The sequence below is a fragment of the Scyliorhinus torazame genome, chromosome 1 (assembly GCF_047496885.1).
Source record: "Scyliorhinus torazame isolate Kashiwa2021f chromosome 1, sScyTor2.1, whole genome shotgun sequence".
NCBI lineage: Eukaryota > Metazoa > Chordata > Chondrichthyes > Carcharhiniformes > Scyliorhinidae > Scyliorhinus > Scyliorhinus torazame.
The window spans coordinates 424,769,426-424,786,291 of NC_092707.1; the positions used below are offsets into that span (position 1 = coordinate 424,769,426).

General features: G+C 47.9%; 1 protein-coding gene across 1 annotated transcript in view; it reads right to left on the reverse strand.

Moving 5' to 3' along the window:
• Nucleotides 1-14,820, reverse strand: part of efhc1 (EF-hand domain (C-terminal) containing 1) — a 152,660-nt gene extending 137,840 nt beyond the window's left edge. Inside the window, exon 1 of the mRNA XM_072509339.1 lies at nucleotides 14,797-14,820. Within this exon, the coding sequence (XP_072365440.1) occupies nucleotides 14,797-14,820 (24 nt within the window). The remainder of the gene's footprint in view (nucleotides 1-14,796) is intronic.
• Nucleotides 14,821-16,866: the final 2,046 nt, after the last annotated feature.

Below are 16,866 nucleotides of genomic sequence, written 5' to 3' on the forward strand. Positions count from 1 at the left end.
CTCCTAAAATGTGCAAATATTTTGTGGCGCGCAGTACGTGCGCAGATGTTGCGAGCCTATGGGCTCGCCTCCTAGCGGCAGCAACACGGCTTTCTTTCGTCAAGGGGCGCGAGAATTTTTTGACACTTTTTACAAACCCCTAACCCTAACCCTAACCCTAATTTTTTGACACTTTTTACAAACCCCTAACCCTAACCCTAATTTTTAGACTCTTTTACAAACCCCTAACCCTAACCCTAACCCTAAAAATTAGATTAAAGGATGCAATTTTAAGCTACTTAATTCCTCCTAAAATGTGCAAATATTTTACGGAGCGCACTGCGTGCGCAGATGTTGCGAGCCTATGGGCTCGCCGCCTAGCGGCAGCAAGACGACTCTCTCTCACCAAGGGCCGCGAGAGTTTTTTGACACTTTTTACAACCTCTAACACTAACCCTAACAATAGCCCTAGCCCTAACCCGAACCCTAACCCTAACCATAAGCCGAAAAATTAGATTGAAGGATGCAATTTAAAGCTACTTATTGCCTCCTAAAATGTGCAAATATTTTGTGGCGCGCAGTACGTGCGCAGATGTTGTGAGCCTATGGGCTCGCCTCCTAGCGGCAGCAACACGGCTTTCTTTCGTCAAGGGGCGCGAGAATTTTTTGACACTTTTTACAAACCCCTAACCCTAACCCTAACCCTAATTTTTAGACTCTTTTACAAACCCCTAACCCTAACCCGAACCCTAAAAATTAGATTAAAGGATGCAATTTTAAGCTACTTAATTCCTCCTAAAATGTGCAAATATTTTACGGAGCGCACTACGTGCGCAGATGTTGCGAGCCTATGGGCTCGCCGCCTAGCGGCAGCAAGACGGCTCTCTTTCATCAAGGGCCGCGAGAATTTTTTGACACTTTTTACAAACCTTTAACACTAACCCTAACCCTAGCCCTAGCCCTAACCCGAACCCTAACCCTAACCCTAACCCTAAAAATGAGTTTAAAGGATGCAATTTTAAGCTACTTAATTCCTCCTAAAATGTGCAAATATTTTACGGAGCGCACTACGTGCGCAGATGTTGCGAGCCTATGGGCTTGCCGCCTAGCGGCAGCAAGACAACTCTGTTTCACCAAGGGCCGCGAGAGTTTTTTGACACTTTTTACAAACCCCTAACCCTAACCCTAACCCTAATTTTTTGACACTTTTTACAAACCCCTAACCCTAACCCTAACTCTAATTTTTTGACACTTTTTACAAACCCCTAACCCTAACCCTAACCCTAAAAATTAGATTAAAGGATGCAATTTTAAGCTACTTAATTCCTCCTAAAATGTGCAAATATTTTACGGAGCGCACTACGTGCGCAGATGTTGCGAGCCTATGGGCTCGCCGCCTAGCGGCAGCAAGACGGCTCTCTTTCATCAAGGGCCGCGAGAATTTTTTGACACTTTTTACAAACCTCTAACACTAACCCTAACCCTAGCCCTAGCCCTAACCCGAACCCTAACCCTAACCCTAACCCTAAAAATTAGTTTAAAGGATGCAATTTTAAGCTACTTAATTCCTCCTAAAATGTGCAAATATTTTACGGTGCACGTGCGCAGATGTTGCGAGCCTATGGGCTCGCCGCCTAGCGGCAGCAAGACGACTCTCTTTCGCCAAGGGCCGCGAGAGTTTTTTGACACTTTTTACAACCTCTAACACTAACACTAACCCTAGCCCTAGCCCTAACCCGAACCCTAACACTAACCCTAAAAATTAGTTTAAAGGATGCAATTTTAAGCTACTTAATTCCTCCTAAAATGTGCAAATATTTTACGGAGCGCACTGCGTGCGCAGATGTTGCGAGCCTATGGGCTTGCCGCCTAGCGGCAGCAAGACGACTCTCTCTCGCCAAGGGCCGCAAGAGTTTTTTGACACTTTTTACAACCTCTAACACTAACCCTAACAATAGCCCTAGCCCTAACCCGAACCCTAACCCTAACCATAAGCCGAAAAATTAGATTGAAGGATGCAATTTAAAGCTACTTATTGCCTCCTAAAATGTGCAAATATTTTGTGGCGCGCAGTACGTGCGCAGATGTTGTGAGCCTATGGGCTCGCCTCCTAGCGGCAGCAACACGGCTTTCTTTCGTCAAGGGGCGCGAGAATTTTTTGACACTTTTTACAAACCCCTAACCCTAACCCTAGCCCTAATTTTTTGACACTTTTTACAAACCCCTAACCCTAACCCTAACCCTAATTTTTAGACTCTTTTACAAACCCCTAACCCTAACCCTAACCCTAAAAATTAGATTAAAGGATGCAATTTTAAGCTACTTAATTCCTCCTAAAATGTGCAAATATTTTACGGAGCGCACTACGTGCGCAGATGTTGCGAGCCTATGGGCTCGCCGCCTAGCGGCAGCAAGACGGCTCTCTTTCATCAAGGGCCGCGAGAATTTTTTGACACTTTTTACAAACCTTTAACACTAACTCTAACCCTAGCCCTAGCCCTAACCCGAACCCTAACCCTAACCCTAACCCTAAAAATGAGTTTAAAGGATGCAATTTTAAGCTACTTAATTCCTCCTAAAATGTGCAAATATTTTACGGAGCGCACTACGTGCGCAGATGTTGCGAGCCTATGGGCTTGCCGCCTAGCGGCAGCAAGACAACTCTGTTTCACCAAGGGCCGCGAGAGTTTTTTGACACTTTTTACAAACCCCTAACCCTAACCCTAACCCTAATTTTTTGACACTTTTTACAAACCCCTAACCCTAACCCTAACTCTAATTTTTTGACACTTTTTACAAACCCCTAACCCTAACCCTAACCCTAAAAATTAGATTAAAGGATGCAATTTTAAGCTACTTAATTCCTCCTAAAATGTGCAAATATTTTACGGAGCGCACTACGTGCGCAGATGTTGCGAGCCTATGGGCTCGCCGCCTAGCGGCAGCAAGACGGCTCTCTTTCATCAAGGGCCGCGAGAATTTTTTGACACTTTTTACAAACCTCTAACACTAACCCTAACCCTAGCCCTAGCCCTAACCCGAACCCTAACCCTAACCCTAACCCTAAAAATTAGTTTAAAGGATGCAATTTTAAGCTACTTAATTCCTCCTAAAATGTGCAAATATTTTACGGTGCGCACTACGTGCGCAGATGTTGCGAGCCTATGGGCTCGCCGCCTAGCGGCAGCAAGACGGCTCTCTTTCATCAAGGGCCGCGAGAGTTTTTTGACACTTTTTACAACCTCTAACACTAACCCTAACCCTAGCCCTAGCCCTAACCCGAACCCTAACCCTAACCAAAAGCCCCCCCCCGGTTACCATTCATCAGCTGTAGTGACTGTTGGCGGGAGCTGGAGTTGGCAGCGGGCCCTGTGACTGAGGGCCATTCAGATATTGTGGTTAGCACAATTGCTTCAGAGCTCCAGGGTCCCAGGTTCTATTCCCGTCTTGGGTCACTGTTTGTGCGGAGTCTGCACGTCCTCTCCGTGTGTGTGTGGGGTTCCTCTGGGTGCTCCGGTTTCCTCCCACAGTCCAAAGGTGTGCAGGTTAGGTGGATTGGCCATGCTAAATTGTCCTTATTGTCCAAAATTGCCCTTAGTGTTGGGTTGGGTTACTGGGTAATGGGGATAGGGTGGAGGTGTTGACCTTGGGTAGGGTGCTCTTTCAAGAGCCGGTGCAGACTCGATGGGCCGAATGGCCTTCTGCACTGCAAATTCTATGACATTCTATGAAATATAACACATGGCATAGGGAAGGTAAGGAGCAACTGGACCTAGAACATAGAACATAGAACAATGCAGCGCAGTACAGGCCCTTCGCTTTAGCAGGCAGTATTTGTTGCCCATCTCAAGTTTCCCTTGCCAAGTTTATGGAGAGCTGCCTTATTGAATAGTTACAGTCCCTGGTGTGTTTGTACATGCAACATGCAGTTAGGGAGGGAGTTCCGGGATTTTCACACAGTGACAATCACTGAACGTGATATATTATCCAGTCGGAATGGTGAGTATCTTGCACAGGAACTTCCAGGTTTCGAGGCACTCGTGTTCCCGGGTATCTGCTGCACTGATCCCATTAGATGGTAAATATCCTGAATTTGTAAGATGCTATTTGAGGATCCTTGGTAAGTTTCTGCCTCTTCTCGTTGATGCTGATGGTACAGTGCCAGAGTGTGAATGTTTGTGAAGGCTGCTGTTGTCTGGAATGGTGCCGAGATTGTTGAGTTTGTTTATCATAGAATTTACAGCGCAGAAGGAGGCCATTCGGCCCATCAAGTCTGCACCGGCTCTTGGAAAGAGCACCCTACCCAAGGTCAACACCTCCACCCTATCCCCATAACCCATTAATCGCACCCAACACTAAGGGCAATTGTGGACACTTAGTGCAATTGATCATGGCCAATCCACCTAACCTGCACATCTTTGGACTGTGGGAGGAAACCGGAGCACCCGGAGGAAACCCACGCACACACGGGAAGGATGTGCAGACTCCGCACAGACAGTGACCCAAGCCGGAATCGAACCTGGGACCCTGGAGCTGTGAAGCAATTGTGCTAACCACTGTGCTACCGTGCTGCCCACTTAAGGTGCTGGGGAGTGGATAATGTTCCAGCATCAACCTGATTGGTGTCTTGTAGACACAGGACAGAAGGTGGAGAGTGAGGGAAGGAGTTACTCGCCATTTGATTCTGACTTCTGCTTGTAGCCATAATACATCATTCATCCAGTTCTATTAATGACTAATGGTGATACCCAAGAGATTTCTAGTGAGGAATTCAGTGATTGCAATGCCGTCGAAGATCAAGGGGGAAATGCCTGATCTTGCTTTGTTGGAGATTGTCATTGTTTGGCAATGAAGTTGGATGGTGCAAATATTATTTTCCACATGTCAGCCCAAACCATCATATTGTGATTTGGACAATGTGGAAACCACACGTGCCAGATCCAGACTGAGTCAGCATGGATTTACAACAGGGAAATCCTGCTTGATAAATAGACTGGAAATTTTCATCGAATCATAGAGTTTACTTGCTTTCGGAGCACTGCTCCTTCCTCAGGTGAACTGCTTCCTCACTGCTCCTTCTTTCACCTGAGGAAGGAGCAGTGCTCCGAAAGGTAGTGTTTGAAACAAACCTGTTGGACTTTAACCTGGTGTTGTAAGACTTCTTACTGTGCTCACCCCGGTCCAACGCCGGCATCTCCACATCATTGAATTAACAGTGCCAAAGGAGGCCATTCAGCCCATCAGGTCTGCACCTGCCCCTGGGACGAGCACCCCACTTAAGCCCCACACTTCGACCCTATCCCTGTAACACAATAGCCTCACCTAACCTAACCTTTTTGGACATTAAGGGCAATTTATCATGGCCAATCCACCTAACCTGCACATCTTTGGACTGTGGGAGGAAACCGGAGCACCCGGAGGAAACCCACGCACACAAGTGGAGAACGTGCAGACTCTGCACAGTCAGTGATCCGAGCCAGGGAATCGAACCTTCCCTGCAGGTCTGATGGGCCAAATAGTCTCCAGCCCTGGACTAATTCTGTCCATCAGGAGCGAGGTCATGTGACCATGTTGACTACATTGGCTGCTCTGTGATTGGCCCGTGACTCCCTTTGTGATGTCACCTGGTGACAGGTGTGACCCCCCCTGGTTACCATTCATCAGTTGTAGTGACTGTGGGCGGGAGCTGGAGTTGGCAGCGGGCCCTGTGACTGAGGGTCATTCATATAACACATGGCAGAGGGAAGGTAAGGAACAACTGGACATGAAAACCATAGAATCAACATCAATTCATCACCAATATAGTGAAGTTATTTACGTTGTGAGTTACAAAGCAAACTCTGCTTTATGTCAGGTGCAGTTTCTCAACTCTAACTAGCAGCTAGCAATTGTGGAATAGTTCCACGTGTTTTTATTCAATCGGGCTGCGGGCATCGCTGGAGCCGGCAACATTTGTTTCCCATCCCACATTGCCCTTGAGAAGTTGGTGGTGAGCTGCCTTCTGGAACAGGTACAGTCTCTCAGGTGTAGGTTCACTCACAGTGCTGTGAGGGAGGGAGTTCCAGGGTTTTTACTCAGTGACATTAACTGATTGGTTATAGACCCGATCAGAATGGTGAGTGACTTGGACGAGTGCTTCCATGTTTCCATGTGCTCGTGTTCCCAGATATGCTCCGCTTCTTCTAGATGGTTGAGGTCGTGCATCTGGAAGATGGTGTCTGAGGAGCAGTGAACACTCCCAGTGAGGCAGCGGACACAGCCAGAGTGAGACACATCGAAGAGTGAGTTTGTGAGCTGGGAATTTGAAGCTAGGTGGGAATTCAAGGCTGGGGGGGGAGGTGGTGACTTATCCCTTGATTTGTTACAGTCAAACTTCCAGTGAGTGGCTTTGCCCTGCTGCAGGTGACAAGCCCATCATATCGGCAGCAGAGCTGAACATGAGAAATCCGGAGTGCAGGAGGAGAAGATAAGTGGTTCTCGACAAATCAAGAGACTCGTGTCATCAACCCTTTCATTCCTCGACTCACCGGAGTAGATTCTGAGCTACTCACCAGAGCAGATTCTGAGCTACTCACCCCGTAGATTCTGGCCTACTCACTGGAGTAGATTCTGAGATACTCACCAGGGTAGATTCTGAGCTATCACCAGAGTAGATTCTGAGCTACTCACCGGGGTAGATTCTGAGCTACTCACCGGAGTAGATTCTGAGATGCTCACCGGAGTAGATTCTGAGCTATCACCAGAGTAGATTCTGAGCTACTCACCGGGGTAGATTCTGAGCTACTCACCGGGGTAGATTCTGAGCTACTCTTAGAACATAGAACATAGAACAATACAGCGCAGTACAGGCCCTTCGGCCCACGATGTTGCACCGAAACAAAAGCCATCTAACCTATACTATACCATTATCATCCATATGTTTATCCAATAAACTTTTAAATGCCCTCAATGTTGGCGAGTTCACTACTGTAGCAGGTAGGGTATTCCACGGCCTCACTACTCTTTGTGTAAAGAACCTACCCCTGACCTCTGTCCTATATCTATTACCCCTCAGTTTTAGGCTATGTCCCCTCGTGCCAGCCATTTCCATCCACGGGAGAAGGCTCTCACTGTCCACCCTATCTAACCCTCTGATCATTTTGTATGCCTCTATTAAGTCTCCTCTTAACCTTCTCTCTAACGAAAACAACCTCAAGTCCATCAGCCTTTCCTCATAAGATTTTCCCTCCATACCAGGCAACATCCTGGTAAATCTCCTCTGCACCCGTTCCAAAGCCTCCACGTCCTTCCTATAATGCGGTGACCAGAACTGTACGCAATACTCCAAATGCGGCCATACCAGGGTTCTGTACAGCTGCAACATGACCTCCTGACTCCGGAACTCAATCCCTCTACCAATAAAGGCCAACACTCCATAGGCCTTCTTCACCACCCTATCCATCTCGGTGGCAACTTTCAGGGATCTATGTACATGGACACCTAGATCCCTCTGCTCATCCACACTTTCAAGAACTTTTCCATTAGCCAAATATTCCACATTCCTGTTATTCCTTCCAAAGTGAATCACCTCACACTTCTCTACATTAAACTCCATTTGCCACCTCTCAGCCCAGCACTGCAGCTTATCTATATCCCTCTGTAACCTGCTACTTCCTTCCACACTATCGACAACACCATCGACTTTAGTATCGTCTGCAAATTTACTCACCCACCCTTCTGCGCCTTCCTCTAGGTCATTGATAAAAATGACAAACAGCAACGGCCCCAGAACAGATCCTTGTGGTACTCCACTTGTGACAGAACTCCATTCTGAACATTTCCCATCAACCACCACCCTCTGTCTTCTTTCAGCTAGCCAATTTCTGATCCACATCTCTAAATCTCCCTCAATCCCCAGCCTCCGTATTTTCTGCAATAGCCTACCGTGGGGTACCTTATCAAACGCTTTGCTGAAATCCATATACACCACATCAACTGCTCTACCCTCGTCTACCTGTTCAGTCACCTTCTCAAAGAACTCAATAAGGTTTGTGAGGCATGACCTACCCTTCACAAAGCCATGCTGACTATCCCTGATCATATTATTCCTATCTAGATGATTATAAATCTTGTCTCTTATAATCCCCTCCAAGACTTTCCCCACTACAGACGTGAGGCTCACCGGTCTATAGTTGCCGGGGTTGTCTCTGCTCCCCTTTTTGAACAAAGGGACCACATTTGCTATCCTCCAGTCCTCTGGCACTATTCCTGTATCCAATGATGACATAAAAATCAAAGCCAATGGTCCAGCAATCTCTTCCCTGGCCTCCCAGAGAATCCTAGGATAAATCCCATCAGGTCCTGGGGACTAATCTATTTTCAGCCTGTCCAGAATTGCCAACACCTCTTCCCTACGTACCTCAATGCCATCTAATCTATTTACCTGGAGCTCAGCATTCTCCTCCACAACATTATCTTTTTCCTGAGTGAATACTGACGAAAAATATTCATTTAGTATCTCGCCTATCTCTTCAGACTCTACACACAACTTCCCATCCCTGTCCTTGACTAGTCCTACTCTTTCCCTCGTCATTCGCTTATTCCTGACATACCTAGAGAAAGCTTTTGGGTTTTCCTTGATTCTTCCTGCCAAATACTTCTCATGTCCCCTCCTTGCTCGTCTTAGCTCTCTCTTTAGATCCTTCCTCGCTACCTTGTAACTATCCATCGCCCCAACTGAAACTTCACACCTCATCTTCACATAGGCCTCCTTCTTCCTCTTAACAAGAGATTCCACTTCTTTGGTAAACCATGGTTCCCTCGCTCGGCACCTTCCTCCCTGCCTGACCGGTACATACTTATCAAGAACACGCAGTAGCTGATACTTGAACAAGCTCCACTTATCCAGTGTGTCCAACACTTGCAGCCTACTTCTCCACATTATCCCCCCCCAAGTCACGGCTAATGGCATCATAATTTCCCTTCCCCCAGCTATAACTCTTGCCCTGCGGTGTATACTTATCCCTTTCCATCCTTAACGTAAACGTCACCGAATTGTGGTCACTTTGGGGTAGGTTCTGAGCTACACACAAAGGTAGATTCTGAGATGCTCACCAGACTAGATTCTGAGCTACTCACCGGACTAAATTCTGAGCTACTCACTACGGCAGATTCTGAGCTGCTCACCAGACTAGATACTGAGCAACTCACCGAACAAGATTCGGACTACTCACCGGACCAGATTCTGAGCTACTCACCGGACGAGATTCATAGCAACTCACCGGACTAGATTTCGAAGTACTCACCGGAGTCGAGTCCGAGCTACTCACGGGGTAGATTTTGAGCTACTCATCGGACGAGATACTGAGCGACTCATCGGGGGACATACTGAGCTACTCACCGGACTAGATTCTGAGCAACTCACCGGGGTAGATTCTGAGCTACTCACCGGTCTATATTCTGAGCTGCTCACCAGAGTAGATTCTGAGACACTCAACGGGGTAGATTCTGAGCTACTCACCAGACTAGATAATGAAATACTCACCGGGCTAGATTTTGAGCTACTCACCGGATTAGATTCTGAGCTACATACCGGGGTAGGTTCTGAGCAACACACCAGAAGTGATTCTGAGCTACTCAAAGGGCATGATTCTGAGCTGCTCACCGGAGTAGATTCTTGGCTACTCACCGAACGTGATTCTGAGTTCCTCACCGGACAAGATTCTTAGCAACTCACCGGACTAGATTTCGAGGTACTCACCGGAGTAGAGTACAAGCTAATCTCAGTGGTAGATTTAGAACTACTCACCGGGCGAGATACTGAGCGACTCACCGGGGTACATTCTGAGCTGCTCACCGGTCTAGATTCTGAGCAACTCACCGGACTGGATTCTGAGCTACTCACCGGACTAGATTATGAGATACTCACCGGGGTACATTCTGAGCTACTCACCGGGGTAGATTCTGAGCTACTCACCGGACTAGATTATGAGATACTCACCAGGGTAGATTCTGAGCTACTCACCGCAGTAGATTCTGAGCTACTCACCGGATTAGATTCTGAGCTACTCACCGGATTAGATTATGAGCTACTCACCGGTGTAGATTCTGAGCTACTCACCGGGGTAGATTCTATGATATTCACCAAGGTAGATTTTGAGCTGCTCACCAGACTAGATTCTGAACTACTCACCAGGCTAAATTTTGAGCTAATCACCGGATTAGATTCTGAGCTACTTACCGGGGTAGGTTCTGAGCAACACACCGGATGTGATTCTGAGCTACTCAAAGGAGTTGATTCTGAGCTGCTCACTGGAGTAGTTTCTGAGCTACTCACCGGACTAGATACTGAGCAACTCACCAGAGTAGTTTCTGATCTACTCACCGGGTTAGATTCTGAGCTACTCACCGGACTAGATTCTGAGCTACTCACTGGACTAGATTCTGAGCTACTCACCGGAGTAGATTCTGAGGTACTCTCCGGGTTAGATTTTGAGCTACTCACTGGACTAGATTCTGAGCTACTCACCGGGGTAGATTCTGAGCTACTCACCGGACTAGATTCTGAGCTACTCACCGGACTAGATTCTGAGCTACTCACCGGGTTAGATTTTGAGCTGCTCACTGGACTAGATTCTGAGCTACTCACCGGGGTAGATTGTGAGCTACTCACCGGCATAGATTCTGAGCCATTCAACGGGGTAGATTCTGAGCTACTCACCGGTCTACATTCTGAGCTGCTCACCAGAGTAGATTCTGAGATACTCACCGGGGTAGATTTTGAGCTACTCACCGGATTAGATTCTGAGCTACTTACCGGGGTAGATTTTGAGCTACTCACCGGACGCGATACTGAGCTACTCACCGGACTAGATTCTGAGCAACTCACCGGGGTAGATTCTGAGCTACTCACCGGTCTATATTCTGAGCTGCTCACCAGAGTAGATTCTGAGACACTCAACGAGGTAGATTCAGAGCTACTCACCAGACTCGATAATGAAATACTCACCGGGCTAGATTTTGAGCTACTCACCGGATTAGATTCTCAGCTACAGACCGGGGTAGGTTCTGAGCAACACACCAGAAGTGATTCTGAGCTACTCAAAGGGCATGATTCTGAGCTGCACACCGGAGTAGATTCTTGGCTACTCACCGAACGTGATTCTGAGTTCCTCACCGGACAAGATTCTTAGCAACTCACCGGACTAGATTTCGAGGTACTCACCGGAGTAGAGTCCAAGCTACTCACAGTGGTAGATTTAGAACTACTCACCGGGCGAGAAACTGAGCGACTCACCGGGGTACATTCTGAGCTACTCACCGGTCTAGATTCTGAGCAACTCACCGGACTGGATTCTGAGCTACTCACCGGACTAGATTATGAGATACTCACCGGGGTAGATTCTGAGCTACTCACCGGGGTAGATTCTAAGATACTCACCAAGGTAGATTTTGAGCTGCTCACCAGACTAGATTCTGAACTACTCTCCAGGGTAAATTCTGAGCTACTCACCGCAGTAGATTCTGAGCTACTCACCGGATTAGATTCTGAGCTACTCACCGGGTTAGATTCTGAGCTACTCACTGGACTATAGAATCATAGAATCATAGAATCATAGAAGTTTACAGCATGGAAACAGGCCCTTCGGCCCAACCAGTCCATGCCGCCCAGTTTTTACCATTAAGCTAGTCCCAGTTGCCCGCACTTGGCCCATAACCCTCTATACCCATCTTACCAATATAACCATCTAAATGCTTTTTGAAAGACACAATTGTACCCGCTTCTACTACTACCTCTGGCAGCCCATTCCAGACACTCACTACCCTCTGAGTGAAGAAATTGCCCCTCTGGGCCCTTCTGAATCTCTCCCCTCTCACCTTAAACCTATGCCCTCTAGTTTTAGACTCCCCTACCTTTGGGAAAAGATGTTGACTATCTACCTTATCTATGCCCCTCATTATTTTATAGACCTCTAGATTAGACCTCTAGACTAGATTCTGAGCTACTCACCGGAGTAGATTCTGAGCTACTCACCGGGGTAGATTCTGAGCTACTCACCGGCATAGATTCTGAGCTACTCACCGGGGTAGATTCTGAGCTACTCACCGGTCTACATTCTGAGCTGCTCACCGGTCTACATTCTGAGCTGCTCACCGGACTAGATTCTGAGCTACTCACCAGAGTAGATTCTGAGATGCTCACCGGGGTAGATTTTGAGCTGCCCACCAGACTAGATTCTGAACTACTCAACGGGCCAGATTTTGAGCAACTCACCGGATTAGATTCTGAGCTACTTACCGGGGTAGATTTTGAGCTACTCACCCGACGCGATACTGAGCTACTCACCGGACTAGATTCTGAGCTGCTCACCGGACTAGATACTGAGCTACTCACCGGGGTAGATTCTGAGCTACTAACCGTGGTAGATGCTGAGCTACTCACCGGGTTAGATTCTGAGCTACTCACCGGTCTACATTCTGAGCTGCTCACCAGAGTAGATTCTGAGATACTCACCGGGGTAGATTCTGAGATACTCACCGGATTAGATTCAGATCTACTTACCGGGGTAGGTTCTGTGCAACACACCAGACGTGATTCTGAGCTACTCAAAGGACATGATTCTGAGCTGCTCATCGGAGTAGATTCTTGGCTACTCACCGAACCTGATTCTGTGTTACTCACCGGACAAGATTCTTCGCAACTCACCGGACTAGATTTCGAGGTACTCACCGGAGTAGAGTCCGAGCTACTCACCGGGGTAGATTTAGAACTACTCACCGGACGAGATACTGAGCTACTCACCGAGGTAGATTCTGAGCAACTCATTGGAGTACATTCTGAGCCATTCACCGGACTTGATTCTGAGCTGCTCAGCGGACTAGATACTGAGCTACGCACCGGGGTAGATTCTGAGCTACTAACCGTGGTAGATGCTGAGCTACTCACCGGGGTAGATTCTGAGTTACACACCGGACTAGATTATCAGCTACTCACCGGACTAGATTCTGAGCTACTCACCGGGGTAGATTCTGAGCTATTCACCGGAGTATATTCGGAGATGCTCACCGGGGTAGGTACTGATCTGCTCACCGGGGTAGATTCTGAGCTACTCACCGGGGTAGATTCTGAGCTACTCACTGGACTAGATTCTGAGCTACTCTTTGGGGTAGGTTCTGAGCTACGCACTAAGGTGATTCTGAGATGCTCACCAGACTAGATTCTGAGCTACTCACCGGACTAGATTCTGAGCTACTCACCGCGATAAATTCTGAGCTACTCACCAGACTAGATTCTGAGCTACTCACCGAGGTAGATTCTGAGCTACTCACCTGACGAGATTCTGAGCTACTCACCTGACGAGATTCTAATCTACTCACCGAGGTAGACTCTGAGCTACTCACAGCGATAGATTCTGATGAACACACCGGACGTGATTCTGAGCTACTCAAAGGACTTGACAATGAGCTGCTCACCGGAGTAGATTCTTGGCTACTCACCGAACCTGATTCTGAGTTACTCACCGGACAAGATTCTTAGCAACTCACCGGAATAGATTTTGAGGTACTCACCGGAGTAGAGACCGAGCTACTCACCGGGTAGATTTTGAGCTACTCACCGGAGCAGATTCTGAGCTTCTCGCAAAGGGAGATTCTGAGCTTCTCACCGGGGTAGATTCTGAGCAACTCACCGGACAAGATTCGGACTACTCACCGGACGAGATTCTGAGCTACTCACCTGACGAGATTCTTAGCTACTCGCCGGGGTAGATTCTGAGCTACTAACCGGGGTAGATTCTGAGCTACTCACTGGGGTGGATTCTGGGTTACGCACTGAACTAGATGATCAGCTACTCACCGGAGTAAATTCTGAGCTACTCACCGGATTAGAATATGAGCCACTCACGGTGGTAGGTTTTGATCTACTCACCGGGGTAAATTCTGAGCTACTCACCGGGGTAGATTCTGAGCTACTCACCGGACTAGATTCTGAGCTACTCAGCGGAATAGATTCTGAGCTACTCACCGGACTAGATTCTGAGCTACTCACCAGACTAGATTCTGAGATACTCACCTGGGTAGATTCTGAGCTACTCACAGGAGTATAGTCTGAGATGCTCACCGGGGTAGATACTGATCTGCTCACCGGGGTAGATTCTGACCTTCTCACCGAGGTAGGTTCTGAGCTACTCAACCGGGGTAGAATCTGAGCCACTCACCGGGGTAGATACTGAGCTACTCTTTCGGGTAGGTTCTGAGCTACGCACTAAGGTGATTCTGAGATGCTCACCAGACTAGATTCTGAGCTACTCACCGGGGTAAATACTGAGCTACTCACCAGACTAGATTCTGAGCTACTCACCGGACTAGATTCTGAGCTACTCACCGGACTAGATTCTGAGCTTCTCACTAAGGTAGATTCTGAGCTACTCACCGGGGTAGATTCTGAGCAACTCACCGGACAGGATTCGGACTACTCACCGGACGAGATTCTGAGCTACTCATCGGACGAGATTCTTAGCTACTCACCAATGTAGATTCTGAGCAACACACCGGACGTGATTCTGAACTACTCAAAGAACTTGATTCTGAGCTGCTCACCGGAGTAGATTCTTAGCAACTCACCGGACTAGATTTCGAGGTACTCACCGGAGTAGAGTCCGAGCTACTCACCGGGGTAGATTTTGAGCTACACACCGGACTAGATTCTGAGCAACTCACCAGGGTAGATCCTGAGTTACTCACAGAACTAAATTCTGAGCTACTCATCGGACTAGATTCTGGGCTACTCACCGTGGTAGATTCTGAGCCATGTACCGGACAAGATTATCAGCTACTCACCGGATTAGATTCTGAGCTACTCATCGGATTAGATTGTGAGATAATCAACGGGGTAGATTCTCAACTACTCACCGGCGTAGATTCTGAGCTACTCACCGGGTTAGATTCTGAGCTACTCACCGGTGTAGATTCTGAGCTACTCTTTGGGGTAGGTTCTGAGCTACGCACTAAGGTAGGTTCTGAGATGCTCACCAGACTAGATTCTGAGCTACTCACCGGACTAAATTCTGAGCTACTCACCATGGTAGATTCTGAGCATCTCACCAGACCTAATTCTGAGCTAGGCACCGGAATAAATTCTGAGCTACTCACCAGACCTACTTCGGAGCGACACTCGGGATTAGATGTTGAGCTACTCACCGGAGGTAGATTCTGAACTACACACCGGATTAGATTCTGAGCTACTCACCGGACCTAATTCTGAACTACTCACCAGGGTAGATTCTGAACTACTCACCGGACTAGATTCTGAGCTACTCACCGGACTAGATTCTGATCTACTCACCGGAGTAGATTCTGAGCAACTCACCGGACTAGATTCTGAGCTACTCACCGGACTAGATTCTGAGCTACTCACCGGACTAGATTCTGAGCTAATCACCGTCTAGATTCTGAGCTACTCACTGGACTAGATTCTGAGCAACTCACCGGAGTAGTTTCTGAGCAACTCACTGGACTAGAGTCTGTGCTACTCACCGGTCTAGATTCTGAGCTACTCACCGAGGAAGATTCTGAGCTACTCAATGGGCTAGATTCTGAGCTACTCACCGGACTAGATTCTGAGCTACCCAATGGAGTAGGTTCTGAGCTACACACCGGAATATATTCTGAGATACTCACCAGGGTAGATTCTGAGCTACTCACCGGAGTAGATTCTGAGCTACTCACCACGGTAGATTCTGAGCATCTCGCCGGACTAGATTCTGAGCTACACGCCGGACTAGATACTGAGCTACTCACAGGACTAGATTCTGAGCTACTCACCGGACTAGATTCTGAGCAACACACCGGAGTAGATTCTGAGCTACTCACCGGGGTAGATTCTGAGCTACTCACCGGAGTAGATTCTGAGCAACTCCCTGGACTTGATTCTGTGCTACTCACCGGTCTAGATTCTGAGCTACTCACAGGGGTAGATTCTGAGCTACTCACTGGACTAGATTCTGAGCTACTCACCGGACTAGATTCTGAGCTAGTAACCGGACTAGATTCTGAGTCACTCACTGGACTAGATTCTGAGCTACTCACCGGACTAGATTCTGAGCTAGTAACCGGACTAGATTCTGAGCCACTCACTGGACTAGATTCTGAGCTACTCATCGGAGTAGATTCTGAGCTACTCACCGGGGTAGATTCTGAGCTACTCACCGGACTAGATTCTGAGCTACACACTGGACTAGATTCGGAGCTACTCACCGGACTAGATACTGAGCTACTCACCGGACTAGATTCTGAGCTACTCACCGGAGTAGATTCTGAGCTACTCACCGGGGTAGATTCTGAGCTACTCACCGGACAAGATTCTGAGCTACTCACCGGACTAGATACTGAGCTACTCCCGGACTAGATTCTGAGCTACTCACCGGAGTAGATTCTGAGCTACTCACCGGGGTAGATTCTGAGCTACTCACCGGACTAGATTCTGAGCTACTCACCGGACTAGATTCTGAGCTACTCACCAGACTAGATTCTGAGCTACTCACCTAACTAGATTCTGAGCTACTCACCGGTCTCGATTCTGAGCTATTCACCGGATTAGATTCTGAGCTACTCACTGGACTAGATTCTGACCTACTCACCGGTCTAGATTCTGAGCTACTCACCGGGCTAGATTCTGAGCTACTCACCGGACTAGATTCTGAGCTACTCACTGACTAGATTCTGAGCTACTCACCGGACTCGATTCTGAGCTATGCACCGAGGTAGATTCTGAACTACTCACCGGACTAGATTCTGAGCTACTCACCGGACTAGATTCTGAGCTACTCACCAGACAAGATACTGAGCTACTCACCGAGGTAGACTCTGAGGTACTCACCTAACTAGATTCTGCGCTACTCACCTGTCTAG